The 27170-nt window shown below is 39.8% G+C and overlaps 3 protein-coding genes across 6 annotated transcripts in view; 1 reads left to right on the top strand and 2 right to left on the bottom strand.

Annotated features, from left to right (window-relative positions):
- cblb (Cbl proto-oncogene B, E3 ubiquitin protein ligase) overlaps positions 1–23466 on the bottom strand; it is a 204297-nt gene extending 180831 nt beyond the window's left edge. For 3 of the 4 annotated variants that reach the window (XM_084374292.1, XM_084374291.1, XM_084374289.1), the window contains exons 1-3: positions 12495–12739; positions 10961–11138; positions 10148–10398 (exon numbers count right to left, since the gene is read on the bottom strand). In XM_084374292.1, the coding sequence (XP_084230418.1) occupies positions 10148–10398; positions 10961–11128 (419 nt within the window). In that variant the 5' untranslated portion in view covers positions 11129–11138; positions 12495–12739. Of the gene's footprint in view, positions 1–10147; positions 10399–10960; positions 11139–12494; positions 12740–23396 lie in introns of those variants that run through there. The other variant, XM_084374290.1, reaches the window with a different exon arrangement.
- Positions 23418–27170, top strand: part of LOC311269560 (uncharacterized protein) — a gene marked incomplete at its 3' end in the record, with an annotated part of 36755 nt that continues 33002 nt past the window's right edge. The window contains exon 1 of the mRNA XM_084373774.1: positions 23418–23528. Coding sequence (XP_084229900.1) covers positions 23505–23528 — 24 coding nt within the window. The 5' untranslated portion in view covers positions 23418–23504. The remainder of the gene's footprint in view (positions 23529–27170) is intronic.
- LOC311268987 (uncharacterized protein) lies at positions 23788–26110 on the bottom strand (the record flags this gene model as incomplete). Its single annotated transcript, XM_084372974.1, has 3 exons — positions 26027–26110; positions 24929–25330; positions 23788–23860 (listed from the first exon to the last, which is right to left on the bottom strand). Exons 2-3 carry the CDS (start codon positions 25312–25314, stop codon positions 23788–23790), a joined length of 459 nt encoding a protein of 152 aa, XP_084229100.1. The 5' UTR covers positions 25315–25330; positions 26027–26110.

Consider the following 27170-nt stretch of genomic DNA (forward strand, 5'->3'; position numbering starts at 1 on the left):
GTGATCAGCCGTTGGATCTCCGCACGGGGCAGCCGGTACTTTGCCTGGACAGCCCGGTCTGACAGCACGTCCAGTGGGGAGAAGTGCTGAAGCACGTATGCATTTATGTAAACCGTCTGGCTTCGCGCACGGCGACGCTGTTGGTTCGCAGCGAGAATGTGCTGTATTGTAGCCATGGTTTATCACACGCGCGGACTTTGGCAACGCATTTATATACTGTAGAGTAGCAGGTGAAGCCTCTCTGGATGAGGTTCAGCTGAGTTTAATACATCTGTTCCCTTGATATCTGTGAAATGCCACAGGGTTGTTGTTTTTTTATGTGTAGTACTATAAACTCATATGCAGATGTGTGTGGAAAACTTAAACGTGTAATTCAATAGAAGTTTTTTTTTTTCCTTCTATTAACCTGTTTCTTGCGCCAGTGGTCCGCAGCTATGAGCGCATTACAACATTGAGCATTGTTTTATTATTTCGAAAAGTGGAGGATGTAAATTTCCCTGACGCGTCTTGATCACTGAGCATTTGGTCGCTAAGAAGGCTGTTAAGAGTGGGTCAGCTCGATCTTACATTTCCTTCTTAGTGAAAGATCTTCTTAAGCTAAGAGCGACTCTGGGAAACACATCCTTCTCTCACAGCGTTCTTAAGAGCGCTCCTAAGAAGATCTTAGCACTTAAGAGCTTCGTAACGAATCTGGGAAACGCGGCCATTGGCAGGGCCAGACACAGCTTAATGAGCTTCTCCACCTCCGAATGCAGGATGGACACATCCTGGATGGTGCTTACTTCTCGTCCCCTACACACATTCCTCAGTATGGGGGAATGCAAATGTTAAGGCATCTGGAACAAGTTCGCTTAACTGGAAAGACCACATCCATCCCCCACACTTTTGAAAAGCTTGCTACGCCAGTGCCCCCACCCCCACCCCCATCCACATCCTGGTGCATCCTGCGCGCTGAGGACAGCAAAGAGGTCTGCAACAAATACATTGATCACTTGGCCAAGGGATCTCCTCCTGCATGGAGACTGCTTCAGGGACTCACTCCGCTTTAAATAACCTTCTGTATATCAGACTACTGTGAAGCTGCTGATTATGTATTTTAATAAAGCTAGAGAAAACTGTCTGACATGACGTGGCGTCGTTCTTCTTTCTATAAGCCTGTTGTAGAAAATATAAGGAATAGAAAGCACAAATATTTGTGTTAAATTCTGACACCACAACTGAAAGAAAGAAAGCAGCCGGTGAATCAGATCAATAGAACGTTTTTTTTTCCTGGTTATCATCTATTGATATTCAGTACGCTACAGTTGTGGTGTCAGAATTTAATGTATTTTATGTACACAAGCAGGAAAGCTGGTGCCGCGGCCCGGCGGAGAATTAATGCTCATTTGCTCATTTATTTGCTCAAACTTGGAGCCATATGTGATCATAATGATGATGAGAAAAGAAAACACATTAACTAAAGTTAAAGCCTACACTGAGATTCGAACTCATACTAGCAGAAGATTCTGCTTACTGAGGGAGCTGCTCTACCAGGGGAGCTATACATCAGTCATTACACACATCAGCGTGTGGACATACGTGCTGCTGTCGTGTCTTCAACCTAAAAGCTGATCTTTATAAATTTTTTCGTTGAGTAAAAATCCTCTCTGAATTATGGAACTGATAAGAATCATTTCTTAAATGCTTAGATGGACGTAGAAACTTCTGTAGGCTGTGCGTAATTGTTTCTGCCTCCGCTTAACCGTGGCTGCAGCGAGCGAGCGAGCGAAATTACAACCTCAGATGTCTTTAGGGTATCAGATATTATTATAGGCTATTCTTATATTTAAGCAACATCCAGTCAGGCCGTGATATAGGCTCACGGGGGCGGACTGGGACAATAATTCAGGTCGGCAATTTTACCAGTAAACAAATGTTCCTTAAAAAACAACTAATGTCCATATTTTAGCTCTACTGTAAAACAAAGAAAGCACAAGTGATTATCCAAGGTCACCCAGAAAACTGAGGTGTCCCACCGCTGTGAAACAATCAGTCTGAATCAATCTGATACGGTTTAGCAGTCCCCCTCTCCATTCACTCTACCTGTAGCCTAAAACAGCGCCACTCTCCATTGCAGCTACATTGTGGTCAAATGTGGAATTGTCCCAAAATCGTTTCAGCTGCAATTCAGTACTATGCTTCCACCTAGTGGCTACAGTTGTCACTGACATTTCACGCGTTGCGTGAATCTCGCTCCCTGCGAGTGAAATGGCCACTTTGAAGTAGTACCTACTGTACACTAATATTTAACTTAGGAGGAGGAGCGCTGCTGAGCATCCATCTGTGTGTCTGCGGGTCTCAGTCAGTGTAATCAGGCACTGCCTGTGGCCGTTTGCGGACACCCAGAGCTGTACGGTAACACATCTACTCGTACCGAGACAGGACAAATAAGGAGCTGCCGTGGAGGGAATTGACTGAGAAAGTAAGACTACCTGGAAAGTTTTGGAAATATGTCTCAGTACAGCACAGCATAGTTCGTATCGACCCAAACTCCATTCAGGGAACAAGCAGAAGTTGTTTGCTTGTCAATTGGATGACAGACCTGACGGAGCATGAATTCAGCCTTTTTACAAGATGGCCCTATGACGTTGTTATTTCGGCTACCTTTTGATCCATTTACTGCAGTCAGATCACAGAAAAATCTCTTTGTTAGAAATTCACCGAGATGGGTATTTTTATTTATTATTATTGATCGATTAAAAATTAAGAACCCTGTGATCTAAGTCCCGAATATTTTCTTCGGGTTTGGTCTGAACGCAGCATTATACATTGATCACCATATCAGAGTAATAAAATAATTGTAAAGACCATTATGAACATAATGGGGTCATTCCATGCCAACTCACCTAGGGTCTCCCTAGTTCATGTCATGGATTTTCTTGAAAAGAATCATGTATAAACGTCTATTACATTCATGGGACCTTGTAAAATCCTATGGCTGTACTCCTTATACTTTTTTAAGTTATGAATTTTGGCCCTCTGAGCTAAATTTCAGCGTTTTTGTGATACTGTGTATGTGTATTCTAAATCCCACCAATTTCTTATTTTTCACTGGACTTGTCCTTAACAGAGACCCTGAGAAATCTTGAGTGTCAGAGATCTTGTTATATTAGCTTTTGGGTAATTAATAATAATAATAATAATTAATATCACATTCAGTGGTTTTATTTAATCTTTTTCATTCATTCATTCATTCAACCTTTATTTAAGTCTTGAAAAATCATTGATGGCAAGCCCTCATTGTCAATGATGTCGAGAGCCCAAATAAAACAGAATAGGTGCAAAAATGTGAACTAACTGGAGGGGAGTTGCAGGCTTTTAAACCCTGTGTGGGAGTGTCCGTACAAAGTTGTTAAGGACACGTGTGAGCTCTCACTCTCACGTGTGAGTTTCAGAGTTGTTAGGGCGGTTTAAAGCCTCCCCTCCAGTTAGTTTAGAACTGAAGAAGCCTCTTGGATGAGAGGAGAAACTTCTTCAAGGAACTGAAACAAGTCCAGTTGCCTACGATACAGCACTTAGAATTAACTTGACCTGGATGACTGAGAACCTTCATCAACACTATGATCCAAATGTTCTGCAAGGCAAAGAATGTATCATCATGCATGCTTTGCCTTGCAGATGTTGCACAACTTTGGTGGCATTAGTTTTCAAAGAACTGATATGCTGCTCATGGTCTGTAACTGGGGAGTGAATGCTGTCCAGCGGGGATGCCAGAGACTCGAATGTTGATCTGAACTACCCTGGAATTTTCTTTTCTAAACTAATTATGGTTTAACATCTGTGCTTGTCTTACTGCTTAACAAAAAGAAATCAGGGCATCTCTCAGGACAGCTGACATCTCACGCATGACTCTTTACATCTAATGCAAGCATGAAAGGTGCTTTATTAAAAGTAGGGGAATTTATGCCTTCTTGTAATAACACCTTGTTTAAACTGCCTAAAACATGTGAAGCTGAGGGTAATGTGTTTCTTCGGCACATGAAGGGAGTAGCAGTTTTCAGTAAGTACAAACAAAAACTGCTAAATTACAATTTACTGAATAACTGGGAGTGATTCAACTTTGACTTTCAATTATGAAAAAAACTCTTTTTCCTCTTTTACTGTAAGTAGTAGTAATGTGCAGCGTGTACTGTAAACACTGCTAAAGATGTTGTTTTCACTATGATAAAATAAGCCAACACAAGCAAGAGCTTTGGGCGAGGAGTTTGGGGCAACTGCAGTTTGAGATAGAGCAAGATTTAAGGGTTAGGTTAGGAGAAGTTTATACAGATAGATCAAAAACTCTGCTGGGTGACTATTTCAGAGCTCAGTCTGAAATATATCAACAGGATGTAAAATGTATGGGGTTTTTCCCTCTGCTCTGCACATGGCAATCACAGAGACCTCCTGAGAATCACTGGGGCCTTGCTCAATCTCGATCATCTTAAGTTCTTTCTTACTGCACAAACTGTTCAATAAATAATAAAAAATAGGAAACTGACTTCACTTTGTTGGTTCTGTCTCCTTTTTAGATAAGTAAAAAGATGTATTATAGAATCCAAAACATACAATGATTTATAGTGAGACAGTCCACTTGTTTTGATATTTACTACAGAGTGAACACATCAGACATTTCTCTGCGTAGCATTAAGTTTCACTTTCACTTCGGTTTGGTCTTGTCCCCCAGTTTAACCCATTTAGACCGGGAGAGCATGTGCGCATTTCTACCTTTGAAGCCGGGGGCGCTGTTGCGCATTTCTACCTTTGAGGCCGGGAAAGCAGATACGTCATTTTGAAGTTCTCAGTACATTTCATCTAAGGATTTCATCTCATAATAAGGAGGGTGATTCTTACATGTGCTTCAGGCAGATTGTAAACAATGGTGGAGACAGAGAGCTTTACCGGAGGAGAAAAAGATGTCAGCGAGGGCAGTGATATTGCCGGTGGCAGTGGCGATGATGGCATTGCCGACCCAGATTTTGAAATTCCTGGGCCAATTGAGAAAGATGTATGGATGAGGGAGACGTTCTTAGAAGATGGCAAAGACGAAGAAGAAGATTTTGAAGGCTTCGCGTCTGAGTGGAAGACGGACAACTATCACCGTGTCACCACACCACTGTTTACCCGGACACCAGGCGTGAAGATAAACATACCTGCAGACGCAACTCCATTGCAGGTATTTGAAAAGATTTTTACAGAGGAGCTCTGGTCACGTCTTGTGACACAGACCAACACATACTCTGAGCAGATGAGAAATGAAACCCCACCCAGGGCCAAGTCAGCAAAGTGGGATCCGGTGACTCCTACTGAGATGAAAAGTTTCATCGGACTTTGCGTAGCGATGGGGCTAATGGTGCTCAAGACCAGCCTCTCTAAAAACACATGTCCCGGGACAGATTCGTGGCAATCTGGAGGTAATAATAATCATAATAATCATAATCATAATCATAATCATAATAATTGAAATAATAATGTTTTTTCTGACTGCACTTTGAAAATTTTTTAAAGTGCAATATATGTTTTATTACTATGATCTATGATAATTATAGGAAATTTTGATGATGACAGTATACTTATTCTACATCCTAGGTGTAAATGTAACTTTTTTCTATTTTTTTATTTGTTGTTACACACTTTGTGTCTGTTTGACTTGGAAAGTGCTTTGTAAATAAAAAGTTTATTGATAAGAAATAATAACTAGAGAGATTTGTCATTTATTTTATTGGTTTTATTGTATTTTCAACTTTGTAATAGTTTGTGCAATGTTTTAAATATTTTGATAAAGATTTGCACAAATAAAACATTGTTCTTGTCAAAGCCACAGGTGTAAGCTCTCAAATACATTTTGAATTCTATCTCCTACAGAGGCTGAGATATCAGCTTTTTAGTAGACGTTGACACCAGGGTGCTGTTTTCCAGAAAACCTAAGGTTTTAGGGGTTCTTTCCAAAATCGCCCATAGGTTTTACAGGCATTTTTTTCAGGCGTTTTAGGCCTTAATGGGTTAAAACACAGTGATGATCTGCCTCATCCTGGTTGTTTACTGTTATTTTTAATCCATCGATGAGGAAAAACAATCACTAGTAGAATCAGTAGAATAACAACATAGCAGCTTCGTCTTTCGGCAAACTGATCAGTGGGGGTCCCCAACACGTCACACACATGGACAAAGTGACCTGCCAACCAACCTGCGGCATTTTGCTGCACCGCCGGATCCAATGTGAATCCAGCTGCCTCGGCATGCTTCCACTTCAACAGCTCGAGCATGGCAGTAGTACTGCTTACATCCTCCTTGTCGACACACACTACGTAAATCGATGTATTTATGTAATCAATTACAATCGATCGTCAACACGTCGCACCAGCCGTAACGCAACAGATTAAATTTGTGTCATGCATTAGTGTGAGTTGAAAATATTGAACTTAAACAAGGATTTTGAGTGGCGCTGTGTCGCGAAAAGCCTACTGGCGTTGACATTCACACTGACGTCATGACGTAAACGTTAACATTCGTAAACAGCAATTGAGGAGAGGACAACTAATTGTAATCACTAATCGTGGCCTTTTGCGGACACCCAGAGCTGTGTGCTTTTAACGCGCAATTAACACATGCACGTTATTACCCTGGACCCGCCTGTAGTTTGGGAAATCAGGAAGCGATGCAGCAGTAATATTGTGGATGGCAAGTAGAAACAAATCTCCTTGACCAGAAATGGATAAAGATAAGGGTCTTTTGAATGGCAAGTTCAGCTTCAGAGCCCTGCCGGATGGTTCTCTCCACAAGAAAAAAGTTATTTGCATTCACTGTCGATGTGAACTGAACTCAAATACTGCTTGCCGGCCCAGCACACAGCTGATGCAGAGAGGCTTCCTCCGCCTCACTAAAGACAGACCACGCTGTATAGTTTGCAACGGACAACTCTACATGAGACAAATTTTCAACTACAATAGCTAAATGGGTGGCTACAGCTTGCAGGCTGATTAACATTGTTTAGTTAAACTTTACAAGTGGTAAGCTGGATGCTACATTGTGTAAGTATTACTAAGGAATGTTACATTCAGGTCAGTATGCCCATCTGCTTGTTGGGCTTGAGTTGTTATGGTTTCAGCATATTTTTTGAGCATGCTGGTTATTCTGGAGAAAAATTCTGGACAGTATTCGTCATTGTTTTAGATTGTTGCAATAATAATAAACATACATTTGTATAAAGTAAGCATATTTGTCCACTCCAATGTTGAGTATTAAATACTTGAAAAATATCCACTGAAGGTACATTTAGAACAGATAAAAAATGTGAGATTAATTCCCGATGTAATATTTTAATCAATTGACAGCCCTAATAATAATATAGTAAAATAGGTAAATTTACCTTTTTGATAAGGAAAGTATTTAAATAAAGTATATGAAATTACTGTCCATTTAAAATTGAAAAAAGGGAGAGGACAAAAAGCTGCCCTCATTATTTACAAAATATTATTTGAATGTGTGTGAACTAAAAGAAAAGGGGTTTCAGTCTTCTTGTATATAAATACATCCAACAGAGAAAAAAAGAACAATGGAGAATTAGTCTATGTGAACCAACCTGACACTTATCTGTTCTGTGATTCAGCTGTATGGAACTCCCACACCCTGCAGCCTAGCCTTCGCCTGGTTGAATGAAGGTCAAGATCTTCTCACCTTGGGAATCATGTCCGGGAAAATGTGTACGTGGTAGCCCTTGTAAAGTAAGCAGCCTTTTTTGCTTGATAATTTAAGGATCTTTTCCTTACCAGAGTAGCAATGTAGGTGGACAATTATGGCTTGTGGGCGCTCTCCTCTCTGCAGCTTCGGAGCCAGACCTCTGTGTGCCTAGTCTATTATGATCGGCGAATCAAAGTCTTCAACACCAAGCACTTCAGAAAGAAGTTCAGCCGTGAAGCGACTCGGGTTCCCTGCCTCCATGCCCTCTGTGACTCTGACTATACGCAGGTTTTGTCTACGACTTTCATTTTTGAGGTCTGTGCATTTTTCCTGCAATTTCTTGCATTCCTTTGCCAGTTTCTCTTCTTCTTTCCAAAGTTGTGATCTTATCAGATGCATCACTGAGTGATTTTTCCATTTCTTTTTGTACATACACTGTTTCAGTTTGAGTTTTGTGTAGAACCTCTATTTTCTCTGAGAGCTCATTCCGAAGCGTGTCAATGTCTGTTTTAGCTTCTTTCCAGAGAGAGGAGATGTCTCTCCATATTTCGTGGTGCATGCATTCTATTTGTGATCTTAAAAAACTAAGACTTCTACACATTGTTTTGTGTCAGTTCATTTCAAATTCTGTAAAACTGACAAAACAATACAGGGAATAAATACGTAATTCCTGCACAATTTCGTATTCTTCAGTTTGACAGATATTGTGATTGTCTTGCAATGCATCGATTATCGCAGAATCGCTGTATCATGATACTATCATTATCATGGGCAGCGTATCATGGATAGTATAGTGAGTTACTCTGTGATTCCTGCCCCTGTCAGATAGTCCATTTAACTCCCTTTCCATCATTGTGCCAGTGAGGCATCACAGGATCATCCCTTTGTAGGTTGTTTTCCAGGTAGGGGTGAGCATTCTGACAATCATAGGTCATGATCGGTCTACTAGACAGCTACAGTCTATTTTTCAGGTAAATTGTAGAGACTGCAGTATTTAATGTTCTCTTACTTCTCTTTCCAAACTTCACATAATCTCATTGAATAGAGTTTCTGCACTATGTGGGCAAACCAACTGAGTGATGTAGCCAACTAGATGACTATGCTGATTGGATGAAATCCACTACACATGGCTTTTGTTGTGTGACATTTTGTAAATAATGCAACATGAGTTATGGCTAGCAGCATGACAATTGAGGAGCATGTACGGCAAAAATTATTTACTTTAATTTACTATTGTGTTTCAAGAGTGCAAATGGACAAGTTAATCTGCAATTTCAAGTTTGGCTATAGCTTTCAAGAAATTTAAAAATTGATCATGGCTTGTAGGGGTGTAACAATACATGTATTCGTATTGAATTGTTTCGGTACAGGATGTTCGGTTCGGTACAGGGCTGTGCACGGGTGAGTTTCCAGAACGGAAGTTGCGTGTGTTTATTTTCTGCTACACGTGCAGCCTGTTTACATCATGGCTAACGCTAGCGCGCAACCAGAGCTTGAAGACCCTCCCTTGTTGCTTAAGTCTCCTGCTTGGGAACACTTCGGCTTCCTGGTTAAATATTGCAACAGAGAAAGACGAGTCCAGCACGGCGCAGTTCCGCCGAACAGCTGGAGAAACGAAATCGAGGAATTCCTGTGATAATTACACAATCACACACGACTGCAGTTATACGTGTTATTAACATAACAACACGAAGTGTTCCCGACTGAAGGATTAGAAGAAGAGCGCGTATTTGTCTCTTTTTTGAGGTTTTTGTGCTTGTATCAACGCGGAGTGTTTTATTTTGAAAATCAACCGGTTGTATTGTTGTTGTTTCGTGTTAGACTTCCTGTCTGCTCTGTGCTAAATTCGGCTGAATTTCTGCGTTGTGCCGCGGCACTTGAAACGGCACCACCCAAGTGTGAATATCAGCTACAAGAAAAAAAATGACCTTAGTGCAAACGCAGCTGACTTTGGCAATCAAGCAGCCTCTCCCTAGCAACTCAGCCCGTATGAACAACACACCAGTGCAAACCTGGCAGAGGGACCTAAAGAGACAGTGACAATAATTTATTTAACTTATTACCAGGCAGCACTTTACAACAGTATTCTATTTTTTTATTTTATTTTCATATTTTGTATAATGTTACAATAAATTGTTGGTTTACAAAAGTTCTGAATAAACAACAAGCAAATTTATGTTTTGCATTTTGTTCCTGTACTGTACCGAAAATGAACCGAACCCTGACCTCAAAACCGAGGTACGTATCGAACAGTGATTTTTGTGTATTGTTACACCCCTAATGGCTTGGGATTTAATAGACTGCGATATTAGTTTTTCAGGTCAAGGCAGGTCAAGACAATAAACCTCAGTAAACCACGAATACAGTCACCATCAATTGTCATCTCAAAGCCTCCATAAAGAGTAAAGAAATAATCTGAATAAAAATCTCCTATATCAAAAATCCTTACCTGTCCTGTGACTGCTCCTCATACATTCTCTCCTTTCCCTCTTTGAAGAGCCGGATGGCACGTTTGGATTTCTTCATAAGACTATCTATGTAGATTTTAAAGTACTCATTCTCACTGAGCTGTGTGAGTTTTTGGTTGTCTTCATATTTGCCCAATATAAGCCGCAGGTGCTGGTAGGCATCGGGTAAGATATCCAGGATGTATGGTGGACTGTTTTTTAGCTGGAGTCTGGGATTTTGGCAGAGGCGGACCTGTGGCAAAGAAATCATTTATAAACTAAAAACATATAGTTGTGTTTACCACATGACAAAAATAAGCCAGCATTTGACACAGCAACCAAACATAATCAGATGTAATTTAAATGGAGTCTTGTATACGGATTTGCAGATTTTGATATGATGTCTTGTAAATTAAGATCAAAATCTGTTCAAAGGCAAACTCTAACTCCGTTAGGTTAATAATGTAAATAGTATTATGCAAATTACTTTATTAATTCTACTGCAAAGGCACACATATCCATCTTCAGAATCTTTATTGAGTATCTTATTGAATAAGGTCTAGTCAAGGTAAAGTCAGTCTTCTGCACACATCACTTATGAGTTAGAGTTTGAAAATTCTGTGCCAGCAAGATGTGTAACATTGGAAGATATCAAACAATTGATTGAATTAATTCAATACATCATAAAATATGATCAGTGAATACATGTGCACCCCATTAGCCATGGCTCCACCTCTCAATGTGCAACTAGAAAAATCAGTGTTCCTACTACCATCTGGCAGACAGGCTTGAGGGCTTTATCACTCCAAACTTACAACTTTATCCATGAGTTTCCAGGTTTTCTCCACAGTTCGCCGGTCGGCAGCCGCTTGCTTTGGTGGCCCCACTGCATCCTGGATGGCATCAATGATGCCTAAAATCCGGCCCTTACTTCGATTTGGCCCACGTCCACCAGGGTTTCGACCACTGAGAGCAGTTGCCATTTCCTATACACTAAGGCAAGAAAAAAATAACGATTTACAAGAGTTTGTAATTGCTGTCAATTACTGACCTCATAGGGAAATAAAACATTCATGAGAGCCGAATCTTTTAGTACGTTAACAAAAAACCTGTAGCTACTCGGAGTGGGATACCTAGAGTAACTCACGACATGATAAGATTCACAATACGTTTCCCACAATAACGATAGCATTACAATACAGCGATTTTGCAAAAACTGATACATTGCAAGACAAACATATAATGATACATCACAATATCTGTCTACAATATACAAAATATACCAAAAAGGCAAAGTGCAGAAATGATGTATTTATTCACTGCATTGTGGTGTTTGTTTCACAGAATTTGACATGAACTGAGATGAAACAATGTACAAAAAGTGCTCAGTCTTGCTTAGTGCCTCTTTATCACACTCACTAACTGAAACTTGACCATGTTCACCTGTGCTATCATTCCAATGTGACGCATGTTTTAACAAAAATACTGATATTTGGCGCCAGCGCATCAATAATCATATCTCAAGAGAAAGTATCACGATATGTTTCTGTACCGATATTTTGTTACACCCCTAGTTACAACAGCACAACTGCTGATGTTATTACCTTTGCTCCTCTGTTCAGCATTGTCCAACAACTACCTGAAAGGTCCCTGCCGAACAGGCCTGCTTGTGAAAGGGGTTCAAGTACCACCAGAAGTCTTTGAAGATATTCAGATAGCCTCCAATTCAAGGCAGAATTGTTTTTATTTATTTATCTATTTATTTACAAGAGCTTATTATGATGATAGAATGTGACAGTGTGACTTAGACCATTGGAAGATTCATTCAGTCTGTACAAAAATAATGATTTGTTTCAAATGCTTGTATTTAGTGGTCGTCATTGTTCTGTCTCACATGACAGCTAAACCCCTGCTTTAATATTTAGTACTGTATTCACTCAGGATTGTTATAATGCACTCATTTTCATTCTCTTAATAATTCATGACTTCATTCCGAAATTTAACTGACCAGATCACACAAAACAAACTGCTTATAAATTATACTGAGCCTTTTTAGTTTTGAGGTTATCGATACGGGTTGGTTCACATTTCTCACTGGTTATATTATGATCTATTCTTATGTGGAGTTGTGTTGTTCCACTATTGTTTAAAGGGTGATCTGAGTGTTGCTGTTCTCATAGCACCGTCCTGAAACCATCCTATTTTGTTTCCTGTGTGTGGATTTTTTTAAGCGTGTCAAGCGACACTGACTGAGCTGCCGCCTGTGAAGTCCAGAACACGGATCCCTTTACGGTCACCGTGGCTTTTTCGATCGATGAATCGATCAAAATACACAAAGTCCTAACTTACCAAACCACCAGGGAATGTCTGCTGGGATCCCCGCTGAACTCGGTACACATCCAGCGCACAGAAACCAAGGAGTGTCCAAGCGTCCAGAGGAAAAGAGTGGCGGAAAAAATATTTAATCCCGTTATTTCAGTAAAAATCCCCCATATTTTAAACTCGGTTTAAAAAAGCTGTTCCCTAGTTGCTGTCGGAGGAGTTGGATCAACGCGAAGCTGGCAGTTCTGTACCGTATGTTGCGTACAGCGACATCAGTGTAAAGGTGGCTGTTAAAGAACATGTCACATCCAGTTGCACATTTCAAAATAAAGCCTTTGTTGACGACTATAATAGTTTACATTAAACTTGCATTTTGCAGATAAATAGGCCTAGATCTATTCAGATTTTATTGAATTGTATCCTCCAGTTAAGTATTAATGTTAATATAGTTGTACAAATGCCCTTAGTATTTGTCACTTCTACCCAACAGTGGGATATTTTCTTCCTGTACTTTGAAGGAAGACTGGTTACTTCCTGTTATCTCTGTCTATGTTCTTGCTGGCTTGATGCCGCCTTTAGGAAGGTAGGAGTGTCATTAGGAGTATGAAGCAATATTTTCCAGGAACCGACCAACGCAATGACAGAGGCGACCAACGACCATTGGTTCACTGTGAGGATGTCACTAACGTCAAGCTGACAGACTCTGAAAGACGAGCGACCTCCGGTCTTAACTCTCAAGTTAAAAGGCCTTTAGACGACCCGTCAGGGACAATGGTGATCGCTGATGGTATAGTAATATGGTAGGGTCACACTGTAACAGCATGTGCCTAAATGCTGCCCCCGGACCTTTTAAATCACTTAAAAAATGAATTACTGTGAATGTATTGTTGGAGTGGTCCATTCATGAAGCACTGAAAAGGAAAGGTGGAAAGGAAAAGTGTATTTCTTGAATAGTATTTTACAGCATATGCACATTTACTCTTATCATGAACAAAATGTCTCTTGAAAAAATACACCTTTGATTTTTGGTGCTTTACATAGTATATCCATGTATCACAACCCACTTTCTGTAAAATAATAATAATAATAATAATAATAATAATAACATTTTAAAAAACAACATTTTATTTACTGGCATTTTAGGCTATTTACTTGTACTTCATGTGAGAATCCACTTAGAGCTGCACTCTTCGATTGCTTCCTATCGCATCCCATAACGGACAGTTTATGCTTTTATTTTGAAGGTAAACTGGCCTAACTTCCAGTGTCGTCGTTGCCCCATGCCAGTGTGTTTATGCAGTCACAGAGGAGAGGGACTGGAGAAGGGCCGCTCCCAAATAAATTCACTCAACTCCACTCTCTGAACAAAAAGCAGTGTTGAATCGGATATGACACAAGAAACAGTGTGGCTTTTACACAAATGTACAGCTGCTATAAGGCCACCACTGCAACTACTACTACCACCACTGCTAGCTACTGCAGTTACTTAGTAGACTAGTAATTGCAATGATTTATTAAACCAGTAGCCTAAAGTTTAGATGTATAACCCTACATTCATATCAAATATATAAAATTACTACAATAACTACAACTAAGTGAAGTTATTACAAGGATGTTGGGAGTGGACAGGAAACGTAATTGTTGAGCTTCACGGACACTTTAGGTTCTGTCAGGAATATTAGGCCTACAGGAACATATTACAGCCATTTGCTAATAATAATACAAATATAAATAAATAAATGTTTCCTCATCATTTGCTGACAGAAACTGATGGAAGCTTAATGTGATGAAACATGAATGTAAGTGGCTCATCGTTACTTTCCCTCTTGGCTTTACTTACATCTTTTAATTTAATTTATTTATTGAATTAGATATGAAATTTATCACATACCTTTCACTTGGCAACAAATGCACATACTGTAGTACATAGTCTATATTAAGGCTAACCTTCTAAGAGTTTTTTTTTTTACCCCTGTCCGTTTGTTGGTTCGTTGGTTTGACAGCAGTATTACACAAAAACTACTGAATGAATTGCCACAAAACTCGGATGGAGGATGGGTATCAGCCCAGAATAAACACCATTAACTTTTGGTATGCATTAGGGCTGTCAAAACGAACTTCGCTATTCGAATACAATTCGAATTTTTAAAAAAATGAGAAGATTCGAGCGTGGTAACTGACGTTCGAACTTGTGCCTTAGCAACGACACAAATCAAAGTCATCCCTGTGTGTCGTGACGTTCGGCATTGTTATGCTTACAAGATGGCGGGGAGCAGTGCGCCACAGACGCAGAGCTGGAAAGCATAACCCCTGAAAACTTAAAAAGCCTTGTGTGGAAAAATTTTGGATTTCCATCAAGAAACGGGACGATTACATCCAGAGAAACCGTCATTTGCAAGTTATGCTGTAAGTCGTTAAAGTACCACTCGACTACGAGCAACATGAGCGCACACCTCCATTCAATGCATTACTCGGAGTACGCAGCCATAAGCACTTCTGTTTTCGTTTTGATATGATTTAATTTATTTACTTAATCCATGTGTTAATGGCGGAGCAGTAAGAAAATTGCCTGCTTTATCCATGAAGAGTTGTCTTTTTGAGACTTAGGATGTGTGTAGTTGAATGATTGAACATCAGCTTCTTCATTAAACATCATTGCTTGAATATTTCTGGCGTTATATCTTATCTATTTATATATATTTATTATACATTTCTGGCCATATCTATATATGTGTATCTGGCCTAATAACATTTTGATTTCCCTTCATGAAGTTTTGTATTGATTTGGTAAAACTTGTTGCAAATGTTACATAACAGATTTGGTTGAAGTGCCCTCTAGTGGACGCGGGACGTAGGCCCAATAATAAGCTGGTATCCGTGTATATAATGATATAATAAAAAAAAAAAAAAAACATTAAAACAATTCGAATATTATTCGAATATTTAACATAAGAAGCATTAGAAATTCGAATATAATTCGAGGGGAGGATTGACAGCCCTAGTATGCATGTGGATAAAGAGAAGGATCAGAACGTTTTTCTCACTTTGTTTAGCATTTCAAGATGGCTAAGGTGGCTAGTATCTGTGTGAGTAAAATTTGATGCAGATCCAAATCAAAATCAGGATCTAGCAAATTTAAATATTTTTTATTTGCTGGATGAAAACCCGTCTGCCACCACTACTATTATCCACGTCGGAACTAATGACCTCAGGAACAATCAATCAGAGACACTTAAAGAGGACTTCATGACGCTTATGGACAGTCTTCTACAGTCAGACCGCAAGTTCGTCATCTCCGGCCCGCTGCCGTGTCCCAGCTTTGGAAACATAAAATTCAGCCGTGTCCGTCAACTTCATACATGGCTCAAGGGATACTGCTGCTCGCTCAACATACCGTTTGTGGACAACTTTGGTACCTTCTTAAACCGGCCAGACCTCTTCAGACATGATGGAGTACATCCAAACTTTCAGGGATCACGTCTCCTCGCTATGAACATGGAACTCACATTAAAATCCTCTCTTCACTACTGATGTTTGGTGAGTCCAACCTGTTCTACTAACGGTAATGACTGTCATCTTGCTATACAAATTCCTGTATTAGTAAACCATAGACCCACATCCAGAAATGTCCCTGTAACATACAGGAATCAAAGCAATGTATTACTGGTTCGGACTCAAACTATCAGTCCCCCACAAAGCCATGCACCTCAAACAATAAAAATGGCTTTATTAAATGTCAGGTCACTAACTAATAAGTCATTTATAGTTAATGACCTTATAAGCACTCATAACCTGGATTTCACTCTACTGACTGAGACCTGGCTGGACAGAAATGGCACAGTTGCACTCATTGAGACAGCACCTCCCAATTTTAAATTCCTCCAAACCACCAGACCTGATAAAAGAGGCGGTGGGATAGCTGCTCTCTTCCCTGATTTCTATAGCTGCAAGGAAATCCCCCTCGGGGAATTTACGTCTTTTGAGCACCTTGCTATATCTATAAATTGCAATGCTCCAATTTTAATCATCACGGTCTATCGGCCACCAAAATCTAAATATGGCTTTCTTGATGAATTCTCTGAGCTACTGTCCAAGGTCTCCACCGACTATGATAGTATAATTATATCAGGTGATTTTAATATCCATGTTGATAATAAAACAGACCCAGATGCTCAAAACTTCATTAGCTTATTGGAGGCATTTGACTTCACTCAGCATGTCTCAGGGCCCACCCACAATAAGGGCCATACTCTGGACTTAGTCATATCAAAAGGACTTAACATGACCGTACCCTGTATCATGGATGTTGCTATTTCAGATCACTGTTGCATATTCTTTGATGTGTCTGTTTTTCCTGTACAACAGAAGGGTACCCGAACAATCAAAAAACGTATCATTAACAACAACACCATTGAAACCTTCAAGAAAACTGTGAATGAGTTATCGTTGTTCATGGCCTCATCAACTGAGGATCCTGTGAACAACTTCAACTCAAAAATACAAAATATCATTGATAACATTGCACCTGTTAAAACTAAAAACATAGAAAAACAAAAAGCCCCCTGGAGAAATGGAGTGGTTGTTAGGCAGCTTAAGAGAGAGTGTCGCCAGGCAGAACGAAAGTGGAGAAAGACCAAACTTCAGGTTCACCATGAAATCTACAAGGATAGACTCAATCATTACAACAAAGAAATTAAACAGGCCAGACAGTCCTTCTTCTCTAAAATCATTAATGAAAATATCAACAATAGTAAAGTGCTCTTCTCCACTGTTGACCGACTTATTAATCCACCATCTACAACCCCATCAGAAATGCTGTCCACTGAAAAATGTGAAGAATTCGCCACATTTTTCAACGATAAAATTATAGCTATCAGACAGAACATTAGTGCATCAACATCCAGAAATGAACCTACCCTCCAGTTCTCCAGGATTATGACTGCTACCATGTCCCACTTTGTCCTGTTAGACCAAAAAAAACTAGACGATATCGTTGGGCAGCTCAGGTCCTCCACCTGCTGCTTGGACCCTCTCCCTACCAAATTCTTTAAAACTGTTTTTAGCTGCTTAGCACATGAAGTATTAAACATTGTTAACTGCTCTCTTCAATCAGGTATATTTCCTGCAGCACTTAAAACAGCTGTTATTACACCACTTCTGAAAAAGAGCAATCTTGATGCAACAGTTATTGCTAACTATAGGCCCATCTCCAACTTACCATTCCTCAGCAAAATACTTGAAAAAGCAGTTTACTTCCAGCTTAACAACTATCTAACATCAAACAGCCTACTAGACTTTTATCAATCTGGTTTTCGACCTCACCATAGCACAGAAACAGCACTTATCAAAGTTGTGAATGATCTGCATATAAACACAGATTCTAATAAACTATCTGTCCTTGTGCTCCTGGATCTCAGTGCTGCCTTTGACACTGTTGACCATGATATCTTATTAGAGAGACTAGAACAATGGGTTGGCCTATCTGGCCCAGTTCTAAACTGGTTCAGAACTTACTTACAGGACAGGCAGTCCTTCGTGTCCATTGGAGACTTTGTCTCAGACAAAGTAGGTGTTATGTGTGGAGTACCCCAAGGCTCGATTCTTGGACCATTATTATTTAATCTTTACATGCTCCCACTCGCACATGTTATAAAGAAACACAACATAAATTACCATAATTATGCAGATGATTCACAACTGTACTTATCTATATCTCCGGATGACCTACATCCCATTCACTCCCTAACTCAGTGTATTGAGGACATCAACCTGTGGATGTCACAGAACTTTTTACAACTGAACAAAGATAAAACAGAACTACTCATCTTTGGTGCAAAGGCTCAGAGACAGAGAATTGCAGCTCATCTCAGTTCTCTGTCCCTGGAGAGCAAAAGTGAAGCCAGAAATCTGGGTGTAATCATAGACAGTGATCTAAACTTTAAGAGCCATATCAATCACATCACAAAATCCGCTTTTTATCATTTAAAAAATATTTCAAAATTAAGAGGCTTCCTGTCAAAAGCAGACTCTGAAAAATTAATTCATGCATTCATAACAAGTAGACTAGACTACTGTAATGGTCTATTTACTGGCCTCCCAAAATCAGCTGTACAGCGATTACAGTTAATTCAAAATGCGGCTGCACGCGTTCTCACTGGAACAAAAAAGTTCGAACACATTACACCTGTTCTTAGATCCCTACATTGGCTCCCCGTCAAAACTAGAATTGATTTTAAGATTCTGCTACTTGTATATAAAGCTCTAAATGGCCTCGCACCTCAGTATATAAAAGACATGCTCATCAGATATGAACCAGCAAGAACTCTCAGGTCCACCGGCAGCGGTCTTTTAACCATCCCTCGTACTAACTCTAGAGCAGGGGAGGCTGCCTTCTGTATCTATGCCCCAAGTAAATGGAACACCCTGCCTGAGGACCTGAGAGACGCTCCTACACTGAGCATTTTTAAAAGCAGGTTAAAAACCTTCCTTTTTTCTAAAGTTTATGACTAAGTTTCTGTGTGTGTGTGTGTGTGTGTGTGTGTGTATGTGTATGTGTATGTGTGTGTCTGTGCGTGCGCATGCATGTGTCTGTTCTGTATATTGTAAGATTTGTAAAAGCTGCATGCGCTGGTTCTTTGTATAATTGCACAGACTTTCTGCACTTGTCTTGTATTCATGTTGTCGCTATGTATAAAGCACATTGTGTTACATTGATTTGTATGAAATGTGCTATAGAAATAAAGTTTGATTGATTGATTGATTGATTATTTGATATTGGATTTGGTTTGATTGAATTAAAAGGGACTGTTGGGCCTCGGTGGAGGTTTGTGCTTTACTAAATATACCATTTAATTCTAGTTCACACTGTGTCAGTCAGTTAACCAATAATGTTCCAAAGCCTACGGACGCTACTGGGAAAAGGTCCTTAATATTTAGTTTGTATTGGAGCATGAGGTACCTTATCTCTGAATGACAACCACGGTAAGACTGATTTTTTTTTACCTCTGCCAAGGAGGTTATGTTTACACCCATGTCCGTTTGTTGATGAATTGGTTGGTTCATCAGCAGGACAACATAAAAACATCTGAACAGACTTCCAAAAAACTTGGATGGAGGAGGATTAGACCCCAATAACTTTTGCTGTAGATCCAAATAAAGGGATAGATCCAGGATTTTGTTTCTCCTTTTCCATGACATTGTGATTTTTCAACATTTTCTTTAATTTCTCGGTGAGTAATGAATTGATCTTGTTGGTGGAAAAACAGGTGTATTTAGGCAAGTGAGTACAATTTGTTCTCTGTTGAGCTTACATGATGGTTAAGCATTTATAGGTTGTTTACAATTTAGAGTGATACAGGTCTATAAAGTTTGATATTGGATTAGGCTTGATTGAATTAAAGTGGACTGATGGCAGAGGTATGCACTCTACTAAGTGCCAGTCTAGTTGCTGTATGCTTCCATAATTAACAGTGGGTTGTGGTCGTTGCATGGCTGTAGTTGCCTTGCTCCACATCTCAGGTGACAAGCATTTAGGAAGAGTACTTTGGAAGTTATCTGTTGGTATGGCAATGTTGGCATTAAAGAGGAGAATGCCAGAGCAAAGGTTGTGCAGGAGGCCCATCTAAAAGCTAGAGAAATGTGTTAATTTTAGTAAATGTCATTACGTCTGGCTGTGTTAAGACTTAAAATTCAATCTGACTGCTACTTGAGAACAACACAGTGGGATTATTCTATCTCTGCCGACTTTGACCATATGAATGCTGGCTGAACGTTGGCAGCATGTTTGTTGATAATTACACTATCTGTCACATGCTGCCTGTATGTGTCTGTCTGTCATGCATCTTATATGCTGTCTGCTTTTACAGTTTAAGTCATCTGCAGAGATGAACAAATTACTCTGAAACTTGAAATTTAAAGTGTAGATGAGGTCACACATTGAGATGTATGGTCCAGAAAGGATAGCTGGTGTGATCCTGGGCAGCATCCACTGGTGGAAGATGTATTGGCATCCTTTACTTAAGTAAAATAAGCAATATTGCATTATAAAAAGAAAATACTCCATTACTGGGGCGACAGAGCCTTCTCAGTAGCTGCCCCCTCCCTCTGGAACTCCCTCCCCACACACATCAGAGACTGTACAGACCTCACTACCTTCAAAACACTCACCAAAACTCACGTTTTTAAAACTGTTTTTAATGTATAAGTTGTCTCTCTTTGTATTTTTATTGTGTTGTTTTTATTATTCTGCTTTTTACCCTGTAAAGTGTCTTTGTGTACCATGAAAAGTGCTATACAAAATAAATGTATTATTATTATTAATATTATTATTATTACAAGTAAAAGTTCTGCAATGAAAATGCCACTGAAGGACAAGTACTATACAATAAGCAAATTGTACTTATAGTATCAAAAGTAAAAAATACTTGGTCCCTGTTAGTGATATACTAAAGATGCATGATATGGGGTTCACCCAGGTACAGCAGTTTAATCTATGCTAGCTATTGTTGTTTTTGTCTTTTTGAAATGTGGGAGCAAAGACACAGTCAAGAGGAAAACAAAAAAAGCACATAAAGCAGACCTATTTAACTGTCTGCTTGATAACCTCAGTTTGATAACCTCATTGTGGCCCTTTGATCATTTCAGAAATACTCTGATTTCAATTAAAAAATATCAACCCAGGCTGGTCAAGCAGGGGGCATTTAGGAGATTAAAACTGACATTCTTCTTCTAAGATTAAATAGGTGTATTTTTTCTTGCAATTTTGTGTAGCCTATGTAATGATCCGTTTCTAGTTGTGAAAACTAGTCAAGAGAAGGGAAAACATATATTATATATATATATATATATTATATTATATATAACATATATTGTTTTAACATTTAAATTCTGAACTTTACAGCTCACAGAGAATGGAATTGTCTGCCCCCTGGGCACTTTTTTCAAATCTGTCCCTTCAAAAAAAAAGTACTTTAATAGGCCTGAGATACAGGAATCCAAATCACTGAGCCCTTTCTGACAGAATAATAATTAACTGCATAACATTTTACTAACAAAATCGCTTCTGCCTATATCTTTTTAGCATTTTCCCAGCAGAGGGCAGTGCACTCCAATAAAAAAGAAAACTTTATGTTGAAAAATTAATAAAGTAGATCAGGGTAAAATGTGTATACTTCATACTATAATTTAAAGTTTAATTTCACATGCATGGTGCATCTATAGAGAGATTGGGGACATACTATCTTTTGCTGACATTTTGATATATAATTCAGATTCAATTAATTTAATTTTTCTGAATGACTGTTTGAACTGTTCATCCAAGAGCTGACAGTTAAACTAAATTGGTAGTTTGCAGTTAAAGAAAACAGTAAAATGAAGCAGACATGAAACAGGTGATGAAAGTAAATGAAAGTTCATCTGAAATAATGTAGGTTAACCTTCTGTGTAAAAGTAGCTAAATTATCAAATAAAGTAAATGCATTTTACTTCCATATCAGTTACATGGATATAGAAAAAAATGGGTGTACATTCACAGTGCATGATTAAATATCATATGTACTCTCCTGCATATTCCCCCGAAATGTATAAGATCTCTACACTTCAAAAAAGACAAAACAAAAGTAACAAAAAAAATAAGAGGACTGATAACTTTAATCCACTAATTGTTTTTTCACCATAAATCATGTTTGTATTTGTTTTTATAAAGTATGTGCACTGTGTTTACAGTGTGATTTTTCAAACAAATGTTTGCCATGTTTCTTCAGAGTTTGCCATTCACAAATCCAAATGCATGACCAAAAGAGTGAGATTCAGCCTGATTGTAGCCTACATGTTCCACATTCCCCCAGATTTCCCTCTATTCATGTAGTGCATGCAGTCACCAGTTTAAAACCAAGACAGTTGTATATTAATATTAACCCATGGTTGATGGAATATGTTTTCAGTAATGTAATGTAATTCTCTATAATATTTACCTATTCTTCTTATATCACTGGGAAGGTATCAACACATTAGAGGGTTTGGCTTTTTCTGTACTAGCCTACATGTCTGAGTATGAGTATGAGAGTCACTGTCTGCTTATATGTAATTATTTAAAAGGTGCTATTGGTAAGAAAAGTCGATTTTTTTGAGTCTTATTCCTAACTCGTAAAATAATAACACTCTGGGTCTCCAAACACGTCAAAAACTGATGCTTTAGGATGGTGGCCGACCCGTCCTACGATCCCCGAGCGTCATTATATGATGAGTTGGGAATGAGACTAAAAATCAACTTTTCCTACAAATAGCCCCTTTAATACTTACATACATCATGAGGGCTGAGAGAAACCTTGGGCACTGAGTCACATGGACCCCACCCTTATCAGCTTATACCAGACTCACAGAGCGAGAATGTTTCTCCACCCTACATCACTTACCATCCAATCATACACACACTAACTGGGTGTAACATCTCTCTGACAACCAGACCTGGTGGTCAACAAATGTCTGGAGTGAGGAGATATACAATGTTTTGGAGACTATAGTGCCAGCCTGCCTCATCCCTGCAGATCATCACAGTGTTCAACACACGAGAAGACCAGCAAAGCACTGTCCTAGTGTGCCTTAAATGTGTTGTGTCTTCTAGGACTTTAAGACAAGGTTAACTGTTACTTTTTTACACAACTCAAGACTGAGGTAAGAAAAAAGACTAACATAAATAATCTGAATTTGCAATGGTGCAATATATTGATTCACTTCAATATTTTGGTAATATTTAATGAATAGATCTGTTCTAATAAATTAGGTAATTAGGTAATTATGTGTTAATGTTTTTTTCTGTATTTTAAATTCTAATTTTATATCATCATTACTATTCTCATGGGCAGGCACTGCGCCAGAATTTCAGTTTTAGATGGGCCACAGTAATTTTGGCTGAGCCTCATTTATACATACTGTATATTAATGTTTGCTTCTTTCCAGTCTCGTTAAGGTACGCAAGGGTCCCGCCTCCCCCTCGTGTCAGAGCAGGTGTGTTTACAACTGAAAGACTACCTCCTGCTAATGAGAAGAGAAAAACAATTACATGTAAGTCAATTTTGAATTGTTCAACCCATTCCAAGCGTGATATCAGCAATTAACAATAATATATAGGCTAGTTCATGAGTGCCAGCCTTCAGTGCCAGTGCAATCTCTCTGTAGTCTGTCTTTCTTGCTACGGTGAGCTGGGCTGGGCAGTGCATCCCTTCTCTGTCTGCCCAGTTTTCTATAGCTACATGTTTACTGTTCACTTTTTTGGTTTGAATGGTTGTAAAGCATTATTTTTGGAATATATGGTAAACAGACCTCATTTCTGCTCTTCCATCTTGTGCTCCTTTACTGCCTGAGCATCCACTGACCCCTGGCTGCTGCTGATCCAGCTAAGATAAACATAACAAAAGGTGGAATATCTATGAGCAACTTATAATTTAATTAATTACAATAATGACAAAAATTATTGCCAAATAAACTGGTTTATGTCACTCCCTCCTACTGTGAGTTCCTGACCCAGCTCATGAACTCTCTGCTTAGTCGCTACTATTTCTTACCAATAAAATAATACATTTACACATTTACACAGACTTTTTAGTACACCAGCCTCAATATAAAACTGTACCTGGCCAGTTTGCTTCTTTCATCTGACAAAATATAAGATGCATGGTGTTTGAACTTCGAAAGCTCTGATACAGATTATCATCACCCTAACATTTGTCACAATGCTTAATCTCATGACTAACATATGTTTATTCTTTCAACCTCACCTGTGAGCCTCCAGCCTCTCCTCCTCTACCTCCTCCAGCTTCTCCTCCTCTCCCTCCTCCAGCCTCTTCTCCTCCATCTCCTCCAGCCTCTCCTTCTCTACCTCCTCCAGCCTCTTCTCCTCCATCTCCTCCAGCCTCTCCTCCTCTCCCTCCTCCAGCCTCTCCTCCTCTACCTCCTCCAGCCTCTCCTCCTCTCCCTCCTCCAGCCTCTCCTCCTCTACCTCCTCCAGCTTCTCCTCCTCTACCTCCTCCAGCCTCTCCTCCTCCACCTCCTCCAGCCTCTTCTCCTCCATCTCCTCCAGCCTCTCCTCCTCTACCTCCTCCAGCTTCTCCTCCTCCATCTCCTCCAGCCTCTCCTGCTCTACCTCCTCCAGCCTCTTCTCCTCCATCTCCTCCAGCCTCTCCTTCTCTACCTCCTCCAGCCTCTTCTCCTCCATCTCCTCCAGCCTCTCCTGCTCTCCCTCCTCCAGCCTCTTCACCTCCATCTCCTCCAGCCTCTCCTCCTCTGCCTCCTCCAGCCTCTCCTCCTCTACCTCCTCCAGCCTCTTCTCCTCCATCTCCTCCAGCCTCTCCTCCTCTACCTCCACCAGCCTCTTCTCATCCATCTCCTCCAGCCTCTCCTTCTCTACCTCCTCCAGCCTCTTCACCTCCATCTCCTCCAGCCTCTTCTCCTCCATCTCCTCCAGCCTCTCCTCCTCTGCCTCCTCCAGCCTCTTCTCCTCCATCTCCTCCAGCCTCTCCTCCTCTGCCTCCTCCAGCCTCTTCTCCTCCATCTCCTCCAGCCTCTCCTCCTCTGCCTCCTCCAGCCTCTTCTCCTCCATCTCCTCCAGCCTCTCCTTCTCTACCTCCTCCAGCCTCTTCTCCTCCATCTCCTCCAGCCTCTCCTCCTCTGCCTCCTCCAGCCTCTTCTCCTCCATCTCCTCCAGCCTCTCCTCCTCTACCTCCACCAGCCTCTTCTCATCCATCTCCTCCAGCCTCTCCTTCTCTACCTCCTCCAGCCTTTTCACCTCCATCTCCTCCAGCCTCTCCTCCTCTCCCTCCTCCAGCCTCTCCTCCTGTATCTCCTTCTGCATCTCTACTATCCATCACCTGACAAAAATATATTGATACATGACATGAACAGTGGGACAATTTGGGGTGCAAGAATCATCAATTTTGATGATACGGTTATAGAGGAAAAAACTTAGTTTCACAATTCTCATGAGTTTGGATGTATAAGATCACATTTGTAATCCAAGGTTTTATTGTACTTTTCCCTAAATCTTCATTGTTGGCGTTTTTTTAAAACAGTTGCTGCCTTTCAACGTAAAAATAATACATGAAAATAAGTGTATCTCTGGCATTAAATATAAGTTTTTTTTAAATATTTGTATTGTTGAGGCTCTACAGTTACAGTAATAATAATAATAATAATAACAACAATAATAACAATACATTTTATTTGTCAGCACTTTCAATTAAAACTCAAAGACACTTTACAAGATTATTGAGAGCTTTGTAATTGATGAGGAGGATCTTGAAGTGGATATGCTGCTTTATTGGGAGCCAGTTGCAGGATGGGTGTAACGCATTTCTTTGAGTAACTTACACTTTGACTTCTAAAGAAGTCTCGTATGTCCACTTTTCTTTTTTTAGACATCCTGGCTGCGCCTAATTACCAAACACACATACACACGCACGCACGCACGCACATGGACACCGACTCAAACGTTAATGTAAATGAAACCTCTGATATTACAATCCTTCTAGCTGACGTGACCCAGGCAGAACAAACGCCCAACTTACCGTGGCAGATTAATAAGGACTCCTGGGCAACTAGCAGACAGGTGTCGTGCCAAAAAGTGATCGTCTGCCAGAATCTGATTTCCGGCCGCGGGAGCGCGCACAGCAGCCCGTTGAGCGGTAAACGTCTGGTTTTCTCTGGATTGAACGGTCATAATATACAGATACACACAACTGTACGTCCGCAATTATAGCAAAGGTATGTGTCTTAGAAAGTTTAACGTTTGTTGTTACATAATTATCACATCTGTGGCCAAAAGAAGTGGAGTTTGTAGTGAAATCAGGCCTGACAATTACGTGACAGACATGTCTCTATGTGCTTGGTATGTCTGATGCCTTTGTTTAGCCCTGTCTTATAAATTAGACTGTAATGAATGTGATTTATAGGTGTGGATTTTCAATAAAGAAATGATCACTTTTGCAATTATCCTCGTGACTCTGCATTATCTTTTATCTGATCTGGGCTCTACATTTGCTTCCCATGTTTGGATGTGTCTTGTATATCTAATATTCTTGTTTATGCCTACTTTTTGGAGACAAGACTATAAAAGACTATTCAGGAGGGTTACATAAGCCTATAAAATAACAGTTTTCACCTGCCAAAAACTGATTGAAGGCCAAATACAGTTACTGAGAGGTTATTTCTGCCTCAATATGACTTGATCTCATTCTTAAGCTTCAAAATATAAAGATCTGAGCTCAAGAGACAGCTTGAAATTCTTTTAAAGGACCATTACAACACAAAATGTGCCTTTTCACCTGCCAAAAACTGATTGAAGGCCAAATACAGTTACTCAAATGTTATTTCTACCTAAATATGACTTGATCTCATTCTTGAGCTTCATAATATAAAGATCTGAGCTCACAGTATGCTCCTGATGTTGGACTGAAAGGGGTGCTCTGCCTCAAAGTCACTTCATATCACTCATCAGTTATATTTTGAAGAATATATCTTAACCACTACTTTTCACTACTTGTAAACTGTGTAAAGGGCCAGTGTGAGGTGTAATGTGAGGTGGTAATCTGTCACATATGATGCTTCAGGATAAAGACCAGTCATTTTGAGGCAGAAAACATCTTCAAGTTACAAGGAAGGAGCTGCAATCAGTTTTTTGGCAAATGAAAAGGCCCATTTTGTGTTGTCAGT

This window comes from Pagrus pagrus (genome assembly GCF_965226575.1).
Source record: "Pagrus pagrus genome assembly, chromosome: 14".
Lineage (NCBI taxonomy): Eukaryota > Metazoa > Chordata > Actinopteri > Spariformes > Sparidae > Pagrus > Pagrus pagrus.